Source organism: Hyperolius riggenbachi, chromosome 4, assembly GCF_040937935.1.
Source record: "Hyperolius riggenbachi isolate aHypRig1 chromosome 4, aHypRig1.pri, whole genome shotgun sequence".
NCBI lineage: Eukaryota > Metazoa > Chordata > Amphibia > Anura > Hyperoliidae > Hyperolius > Hyperolius riggenbachi.
In genome coordinates, this window is record NC_090649.1 from 463,928,393 (window position 1) to 463,938,878 (window position 10,486).

At 47.5% G+C, this 10,486-nt stretch overlaps 1 protein-coding gene across 1 annotated transcript in view; it reads left to right on the top strand.

Annotated features, from left to right (window-relative positions):
• The window catches only part of LOC137504428 (calpain-8-like), a 54,349-nt gene extending 49,018 nt beyond the window's left edge, over positions 1 to 5,331 (top strand). Inside the window, exon 11 of the mRNA XM_068232839.1 lies at positions 5,231 to 5,331. Coding sequence (XP_068088940.1) covers positions 5,231 to 5,302 — 72 coding nt within the window. The 3' untranslated portion in view covers positions 5,303 to 5,331. The remainder of the gene's footprint in view (positions 1 to 5,230) is intronic.
• The last annotated feature ends 5,155 nt before the right edge of the window (positions 5,332 to 10,486 follow it).

Genomic DNA, 10,486 nt, shown 5'->3' on the forward strand with positions numbered 1-10,486 from the left:
ATATGGTAGGACATTAGACTATGACTATGGAAGGATTGGATTGTGAGTTTCTCTAGGGACAGTCAGCGACATGACTATGTGCTCTGTAATGTGCTACAGAAGATGTCAGTGCTATATAAACACATAAGAATAATATGGTAGGACATTAGACTATGACTATGGTGGGATTAGATTGCGAGACCTCGGAAGACAGCCATGATTGACTCTGTAATGTGCTGCAGAACATGTGTGAGAGAGGGGGGTACAGGATGTAAGATAGGATAGAAAAGAGAGCACTAGATAAAGAGAGGAAAATACAGAGAACAGGGGCGTAACTAGAAATCACTGGGCCCCCCTGCGAATATTTGGATGGGCCCCCCCCCCCCCCCATAGGTGCCAAATAATCGTAATGGGGCAGCGTTTCACTGTAAATTAATTGTAAAGTGGGCAGCATTTTACCAGACAATCGTAATGTGGGCCAGAAAATCGTAATGTGGGCAGAGTTCACCAGAAAATCGTAATGTGGGCCTTTAAAAAATCATAATGTGGGCAGAGTTCACCAGAAAATCGTAATGTGGGCACCAGTCACCAGAAAATTGTAACGTGGACAGCATTCACCAGACAATCGTAATGTGGGCAGCGTTCACCAGAAAATCATAATGTGGGCAGAGTTCACCAGAAAATCGTAACGTGAGCAGCAGTCACCAGAAAATTGTAACGTGGACAGCATTCACCAGACAATCGTAATGTGGGCAGCGTTCACCAGAATATCGTAATGTGGGACAGAAAATCGTAATGTGGGCAGAGTTCACCAGAAAATCGCAATGTGGGCAGCAGTCACCAGAAAATCGCCATGTGGGCAGCAGTCACCAGAAAATCGCAATGTGGGCATCAGTCACCAGAAAATCCTAATGTGGGCAGCAGTCACCAGAATATCGTAATGTGGGCAGCAGTCACCAGAAAATCCTAATGTGGGCAGCAGTCAGTCACCAGAATATCATAATGTGGGCAGCACACACCAGAAAATCCTAATGTGGGCAGCAGTCACCAGAAAATCCTTATGTGGGCAGCAGTCACCAGAAAATCGCAATGTGGGCAGCAGTCACCAGAAAATCGCAATGTGGGCAACAGTCACCAGAAAATCGCAATGTGGGCAGCAGTCACCAGAAAATCCTAATGTGGGCAGCATACACCAGAAAATCGTAATGTGGGCAGCAGACACCAGAAAATCGCAATGTGGGCAGCAGACACCTGAAAATCGTAATGTGGGCAGCAGACACCAGAAAATCGTAATGTGGGCAGCAGACACCTGAAAATCGTAATGTGGGCAGCAGACACCTGAAAATCGTAATGTGGGCAGCAGGCACCTGAAAATCGTAATGTGGGCAGCAGACACCTGAAAATCGCAATGTGGGCAGCAGACACCTGAAAATCGTAATGTGGGCAGCAGACACCTGAAAATCGTAATGTGGGCAGCAGACACCTGAAAATCGCAATGTGGGCAGCAGTGACCAGAAAATCGCAATGTGGGCAGCAGTGACCAGAAAATCGTATTGTGGGCAGCAGACACCTGAAAATCGTAATGTGGGCAGCAGGCACCTGAAAATCGTAATGTGGGCAGCAGACACCTGAAAATCGTAATGTGGGCAGCAGGCACCTGAAAATCGCAATGTGGGCAGCAGACACCTGAAAATCGTAATGTGGGCAGCAGTGACCAGAAAATCGCAATGTGGGCAGCAGTAACCAGAAAATCGTAATGTGGGCAGCAGACACCTGAAAATCGTAATGTGGGCAGCAGGCACCTGAAAATCCTAATGTGGGCAGCAGTCAGTCACCAGAATATCATAATGTGGGCAGCACACACCAGAAAATCCTAATGTGGGCAGCAGTCACCAGAAAATCCTTATGTGGGCAGCAGTCACCAGAAAATCGCAATGTGGGCAGCAGTCACCAGAAAATCGCAATGTGGGCAACAGTCACCAGAAAATCGCAATGTGGGCAGCAGTCACCAGAAAATCCTAATGTGGGCAGCATACACCAGAAAATCGTAATGTGGGCAGCAGACACCAGAAAATCGCAATGTGGGCAGCAGACACCTGAAAATCGTAATGTGGGCAGCAGACACCTGAAAATCGTAATGTGGGCAGCAGACACCTGAAAATCGTAATGTGGGCAGCAGACACCTGAAAATCGTAATGTGGGCAGCAGACACCTGAAAATCATAATGTGGGCAGCAGACACCTGAAAATCCCCCTGCAGAATTTCAATGTGTGTGGGCAGCGGGCAGCGGGCAGCAGCGGGATACATACCTTCTTCCTTGCGTTCCATCGCCGCCTTCTCGCTCTAGCTGCTGACGTCACTTCCGCTTCCGGAAGTGACGTCAGCCGCTAGAGCGAGAAGGCGGCGATGGTACGCAAGGAAGAAGGTATGTATCCTGCCGCCGCTGCCCGCTGCCCACACACATTCACTAGCTGGAGGGGAGCGCAGAGGGGAGAGCCCCGAGGTGAGGGAGAGGGGGGAACTTCCCCTCTCCCCGCCGACTGTGGGCAAGGCTTTCCCCTCATGCTGCCACCCCTCCAGCCCCCAAAAAACGGCCCCGAGCGGGCCCCCCGCGGGCGCAGGCGCTGCAGGGCCTATTGCTACGCCCCTGACAGAGAATGTGATGGTGAGGATAGTGGAAACAGAGGAGGGAAAGGGACATTCCTTAATCCTTACCAGGATTGCAGCCTGAGCAAGTGCTCTGACATGCAGGGAAGGACACACAAGTGAACAATCAGCAGAACCCCCATTCACCTTCCCTCCCATTAGTGGACATATATTTATTGCAGCTATCTGACGCTTATCTTGTGTATTACTTGCCTGTGACAGGCAAGCTTCTTCCAATATGTACCACTGATAGCAGCTGAGCTCTCTTGAATCTCCCGGCAGAAGCTGTGTGTGAGGACCTGAGGAGCAGCCTGGAGAGGAAGGGGGCGTGGCTGCAGGACACAGCTTCGTTACAGGGGGAGAGGAGGGGGAGGACTCGAAGCTACAGGTTGCAGGCATAGACGTCCCTGTCTGTAAACAGCCTGTAGCGTCATCACCTCCCTCTGCCTCCTTATATCCCCGGCTGCCAGATACAGCTGTGCAGCAATCTCAAGCAGGGCAGACGCGGATGGATAAGGTCTGGCAGAGGGTGCGGGGCCTTTTCAGGTGCGGGGCCTGGGGCGATTGCCCCACTTGCCCCCCCCATGGCTTTGCACATGCTCAGTAGCATTTGTATGCTATTCTGTCGGGTATGCTAAAATGTTGGAACACCGCCTCTGCACCACTGTAGGAAAGCTTTCTTCGGAACGTGGCCAGGCGAGTCCTGCAATTGCACAGTCTGGCTGACCCAAGTCCAAAAATTTAAGTTGCACACAGTTTCTTTGCATATTCGCCACAATAGCCATCCACTTCGCATATTGGCCGGCCAGATCCCCAAATGCCCAGAATTCGGGTTCTGACCGTAAACTATATACCGGGCCAATTCATTTACTATATCAGAGGTTTATAATATCAGAAATTGTCATATTCATTGGCCTTGCTTGTTCTGAGCAGAAAGGGATTATCCATAAGGCAACCTAGGCAACTGCCTGGGGCCTATTAGGCATCAAGGGGCCCAGCTGCCACCTTCTACCACCTAAGCTTATTATAACGACCCAGGAAGTAGGGTTGCCAGGTGTCCGGTTTTACACCGGACAGTCCGGTTTTTGTGCACTGTGTCCGGTGCAAAAAGGCATGCTAAACCGGACAATTAAGTTGTCCGGTTTAGAGCCCCCCCCCCCCCCCCCGCAGCGCAGGAGGAGAACAGCGCAGCAGAGAGAGAGCTGGGAGCAGCGGTGGAGAAGGGGGGCAATCTCCCCCCCCCCTTCCCTCACCTTAGGGTGCTCTCTCTCCCCCGCTGTCTCCTCCAGGATGATGTGCAGGCTGGCGAGTGGCTGCAGGCGGAACTTACCTGTGTCGCTCCAGCGCCGGAAGTTAGGGTCCCGCAGCCGCTGAGATTCGACTCACCTGGCTACCTATTCTGGGCACATATAGCCCCTGGCTACCTATTCCGGGCACATATACCCCCTGGCTACCTATTCTGGGCACATATAGCCCCTGGCTACCTATTCTGGGCACATATACCCCCTGGCTACCTATTCCGGGCACATATAGCCCCTGGCTACCTATTCCGGGCACATATAGCCCCTGGCTACCTATTCCGGGCACATATAGCCCCTGGCTCCCTATTCTGGGCACATATAGCCCCTGGCTACCTATTCTGGGCACATATAGCCCCTGGCTACCTATTCTGGGCACATATAGCTCCTGGCTACCTATTCTGGGCACATATACCCCCTGGCTACCTATTCTGGGCACATATACCCCCTGGCTACATATACTGGGACATATATACCCCTGCCTACGTATACTGGGACATTTACACCCCTGCCTACATATACTGGGACATATATACCCCCTGGCTACATATACTGGGCACATATATCCCTGGCTACATATACTGGGAACACTGGCTGTTTGTCATTATGTGCATTTAGTGGTGAAAAGCTGTCTCTTTTGTGCATTTACTGGTGAAAAGCTGTCTCTTATTATGTGCATTTACTGGTGAAAAGCTGTGTCTTATTATGTGCATTTACTGGTGAAAAGCTGTCTCTTGTGCATTTACTGGGGAAAAGCTGTCTCTTATTATGTGCATTTACTGGCGAAAAGGTGTCTCTTATAATGTGCATTTACTGGTGAAAAGCTGTCTCTTATGTGCAGTTACTGGTGAAAAACTGTCTCTTATGTGCACTGGACGAGTACTACTGGTGAGGACAGTTAGTGACATGGCTATGTACTCTGTAATGTGCTGCAGAAGATGTCAGTGCGATATAAATACTATACATTTTTTTTTTAAAAAAGCCCATTGCTTAGCCCCACTCTACATAAAAGTGTGCTTCTGACTCCGCCCCTAACTCCACCCCTAACTCCACCCCCTGTCCGGTTTTCTCCATCAGCCGACCTGGCAACCCTACCAGGAAGTGAAGGCTAGTACTTTGTCCTGGATCCCATTTAATCTTGTTCCATTTCTGGTTCTGGGTCAGTAACTGGGAAGATATTAGAAGAACGGATTCCCACAACAGTGAGACAAGGATTTTCTTTTGTGACAATAGATGTGGAAGTTTTAATAACTTATTTCCTGATGTACATGATGAATCTCACTAAACTGTATACTTTCTTTCTGCAGATTCCACAAGAGGTATGCTGGATTATACTCTATGCCAGGGACGCTGCCAGACCCAGTGTTTGTGTGCCATAGAGATGTGTTGGTGATGGTGGCTTGTGTTATAATTCTTCCATTTCTGCTTAGTCTGTTATCCTCATTACATGGCAGCCTGTGACTTCTACCACCCAAATCAATGGTTTGTGTTCATTTCAGGTGAGACAAACAGATCTGCTCTTATTGCCCAGGGGTGGTCAATAGGCTGAATTCCGAGAACAGCTACATGGACGGGTTCAGTTAAAAATGATACATATTCACATTAATCCTCTGAAAACTGAAACACACACAATGGCTGCTAGTGTTGTTTAAAGTGAACCTTATCCCTGGGGTAAAAAAAAGTTTCACTTACCTTGGGCTTCGCCCCTGCAGCCATCCTGTGCCCTCGCAGCTCCTCGTGTGTCCTCCGGTACACTTGTCTTCCTTGAGAGGACACTCGAGGAGCTGCGACCTGCGAGGGCACAGGACAGCTGCAGGAAGCCCCAGGTAAGTGAAACTCCCCCGCAGCGTTAAGGTTCACTTTAAAGGACAGCTGCAAGTCCTCTACAAGAAAACAAAAATTAGAAACTCACATAAGAAGAGGTAAGACTCTGGATACCATAATGCCTTCCCAGTACTCCCTGCGTTCCCTAATTCCACTGCTGCTCCCCGTTTAAATACCCGATAGCTGCATCTTCACATCTCTTTAGAAATACTTGGGTGCGCATTACGGACCGACTCATCTTCTATAGAGTTGAGCTGAAATTTTCGTAATTTCGCATTACTATAATTACGCATGCGAAATTTGCGATTACGATGCGAAATTAGCGTAGCGAAATTGCCATTAAAATCGTAATTGAAAATACCGTAAGCGTAATTTTCAACGCGAAATTTCGCGTTTCGGTCATGCCGTAATTTCGCATTAAACGCTACCGTAATTTCGCGTTAAACCGTAACAGCTCCGTATAATATAAAAAAGCCGCCGACTTTAAGGGTTAATAGCAAAGCCCCCTTAAATGCTAAGAGCCTCAAATTTGGAGAATATATTAAGGAGATCAGGAGGAATAAGAGGAAAAATTTTTTTTTTAAAAAAGACCTTATAGTTTTGGAGAAAATCGATGTTAAAGTTTCAAAGTAAAAATGTATACATTTAAAAACCCGCCGACTTTAACGGTTAATAGCAAAGCCTGCTTAAAGTTTAGGAACACCAAATTCCTAGGGTATATTAAGGGGATCAGTGGGAATAAGAGGAAAAAATTTTTTTTCAAAAAGACCTTATAGTTTTTGAGAAAATCGATTTTTAAGTTTCAAGGGCAAAAATGTCTTTTAAATGCGGAAAATGTCAGTTTTTTTTGCACAAGTAACAATAGTGTATTATTTTCATAGATTCCCCCAAGTGGGAAGAGTTTTACTTACTTCGTTCTGAGTGTGGGAAATATAAAAAAAAAACGACGTGGGGTCCCCCCTCCCAGACCTCTTTAACCCCTTGTCCCCCATGCAGGCTGGGATAGCCAGAATGCGGAGCACCGGCCGCGTGGGGCTCCGCACCCTGACTATACCAGCCCGCATGGTCCATGGATTGGGGGGTCTCGGAAGGGGAGGGACAGCCAAGCTTTCCCCTCCCCCTCCGAGCCCTTGTCCAATCCAAGGACAAGGGGCTCTTCTCCACCTCCGATGGGCGGTGGAGGTGGAGGCCGCGATTTCCTGGGTGGGGGGTTCATGGTGGAATCTGGGAGTCCCCTTTAAAAAGGGGTCCCCCAGATGCCCACCCCCCCTCCCAGGAGAAATGAGTATAGAGGTACTTGTACCCCTTACCCATTTCCTTTAAGAGTTAAAAGTAAATAAACACACAAACACATAGAAAAAGTATTTTAATTGAACAAAAAACATAACCACGAAAAAAGTCCTTTAATATTCTTAATTAACCATTAATACTTACCTGTCCCTTTAAATAAATGATCCCACGCAATATCCTCGGAAATGTTCTATCAGTTACAATGTAACAAAGTTATTGCAATGTAACAACTTTGTTACATTGTAACTATGCCGCACCCGACGTCACTCACCGCCGCCGCCGCCACCGCGTCTGCGCTGCAGGACCCGACAGAGCTCTGAGCTATAGCTCAGAGCTCTCGAAAGCATCTTTGTATTTGGGCTCCAAGGAGCCCCATTGGTCCTTAGCAGACCAATGGGGTTCCTTCAAATCAGAAGGAACCCCATTGGTCTGCTAAGGACCAATGGGGCTCCTTGGAGCCCTTGGAGCCCAAATACAAAGATGCTTTCGAGAGCTCTGAGCTATAGCTCAGAGCTCTGTCGGGTCCTGCAGCGCAGACGCGGTGGCGGCGGCGGTGGTGAGTGACGTCGGGTGCGGCGTAGTTACAATGTAACAAAGTTGTTACATTGCAATAACTTTGTTACATTGTAACTGATAGAACATTTCCGAGGATATTGCGAGGGATCATTTATTTAAAGGGACAGGTAAGTATTAATGGTTAATTAAGAATATTAAAGGACTTTTTTCGTGGTTATGTTTTTTGTTCAATTAAAATACTTTTTCTAAGTGTCTGTGTGTTTATTTACTTTAACTCTTAAAGGAAATGGGTATGGGGTACAAGTACCTCTATACTCATTTCTCCTGGGAGGGGGGGTGGGCATCTGGGGGACCCCTTTTTAAAGGGGACTCCCAGATTCCACTATGAACCTCCCCCCCAGGAAATCGCGGCCTCCACCTCCACCGCCCATCGGAGGTGGAGAAGAGCCCCTTGTCCTTGGATTGGACAAGGGCTCGGAGGGGGAGGGGAAAGCTTGGCTGTCCCTCCCCTTCCGAGACCCCCCAATCCATGGACCATGCGGGCTGGTATAGTCAGGGTGCGGAGCCCCACGCGGCCGGTGCTCCGCATTCTGGCTATCCCAGCCTGCATGGGGGACAAGGGGTTAAAGAGGTTTGGGAGGGGGGACCCCACGTCGTTTTTTTTTTATATTTCCCACACTCAGAACGAAGTAAGTAAAACTCTTCCCACTTGGGGGAATCTATGAAAATAAAACACTATTGTTACCTGTGCAAAAAAAACTGACATTTTCCGCATTTAAAAGACATTTTCGCCCTTGAAACTTAAAAATCGATTTTCTCAAAAACTATAAGGTCTTTTTGAAAAAAAAAATTTTCCTCTTATTCCCACTGATCCCCTTAATATACCCTGGGAATTTGGTGTTCCTAAACTTTAAGCAGGCTTTGCTATTAACCGTTAAAGTCGGCGGGTTTTTAAATGTTTACATTTTTCCTTTGAAACTTTAACATCGATTTTCTCAAAAACTATAAGGTCTTTTTGAAAAAAATTTTTTTCCTCTTATTCCTCCTGATCTCCTTAATATATTCTCCAAATTTGAGGCTCTTAGCATTTAAGGGGGCTTTGCTATTAACCCTTAAAGTCGGCGGCTTTTTTATATTATACGGAGCGTTACGGTTTAAGTTTAACGCGAAATTACGGTAGCGTTTAATGCGAAATTACGGCATGATACGACTGTAATGCGAAAATTACGCGAAAATTACGCTTACGCGAAATTTCGCGAAATCCTTCTTCATTACGATTATGTACTTACGGCCATAATCGTAATTACACTAATTACGCGAAATTTCGCAAAATCGTAATTAGGTCATTACGCTCATCTCTACATCTTCAGAACTACTCAGGGTACTTCTTCGACATTCGGAGGCTGGAAGGGGGATGGCCCAGCAGTGGAACGAGGGGATGCAGAAAGGACTGGGAGAGTTTTAAAGGGTACAGAGTCTTCCCTCCAAGCTGACACATCATTGCATTCCAGCGGTTCTGGAGGTGTGTTTAGCTTCTAAGGGTACAATGGTTAATTTGCATATATTCAGCAGTGGTGCCTGGGAGACATCTCGAGCTCACTCCAACCTGAATTATCGCAAATTCTTTCTGTTTTAGGAAAGCAAACTTTTGTTTTTCTTAACATCTTAGTAAGGGGGCTTTTAGGACTATTGTAGTCCCTTACACACCCCAATGAGTTCTGGGTCACCATGAGCGTGCTGGTTGGTCTGTGCCTCTCGGATTTACAAGCCCTACTCCATAGAGCCAAATTAATCCATGCCATGCACTGATGAGGATCAAACAATCAGAAACAGTCTGTATGCCTTGTTGGATTATTATGGCTCTGTACATATTAACAAGCTGACACATTATTGCATTCCAGCGGTTCTGGAGGTGTGTTTAGCTTCTAAGGGTACAATGGTTAATTTGCATATATTCAGCAGTGGTGCCTTGGAGACATCTCGAGCTCACTCCAACCTGAATTATCGCAAATTCTTTCTGTTTTAGGAAAGCAAACTTTTGTTTTTCTTCCCTCCTCTTGGGTGAGTATCTAACTTTTTTATTGGGGTTGGTGACAGGAGGTATCTTTTAAATGGGAAATCTATGTTCACATTTACAGTAATTTTAGCAAGCTCAGTCATTCCCTGACAGTTACATACTTTTTTTGGTAAAGTCCAACCAGAATAATAACAAAATAAAACAATAAGCAAACATTAGTGAGAGTCCTGCAAATGTGCGGTTCAGCCTTAGGGAACCATGCATGCGCAGGACTCTTACAGCTGCAGAAGCGCGCACGGGCGACTACACCCGAAGTCGCCAAAATACCAGAGCTGCCAAAGGGACTAGGAGAAGAAGCAAGAGGATGTCGGGGGACCTCGCGGGCTACAAGGGAATGGAGGAAGCCCCAGGTATGTCACGATTTCTATTTTTTCTACTGCTCAGGGTCCTTTTAAAGGGACACTTAAGTCAAACAAAAAAAATGAGTTTTACTCACCTGGGGCTTCCAATAGCCCCCTGCAGCTGTCCGGTGCCCTCGCCGTCTCCCTCCGATCCTCCTGGCCCCGCTGGCAGCCACTTCCTGTTTCGGTGACAGGAGCTGACAGGCTGGGGACGCGAGTGATTCTTCGTGTTCCCAGACACATTAGCACCCTCTATGCTGCTATATGGTATATGATATGGCGCTATTGTGGCCAGGAACACGAAGAATCACTCGCGTCCCCAGCCTGTCAGCTCCTGTCACCGAAACAGGAAGTGGCTGCCGGCGGAGCCAGGAGGATCGGAGGGAGACGGCGAGCGCACCGGACAGCTGCAGGGGGCTATTGGTAGCCCCAGGTGAGTAAAACTCATTTTTTTTGTTTGACTTAAGTGTCCCTTTAAAGACTACCTCCGGCCCCAAAGAAGTTTGAACGGCAAT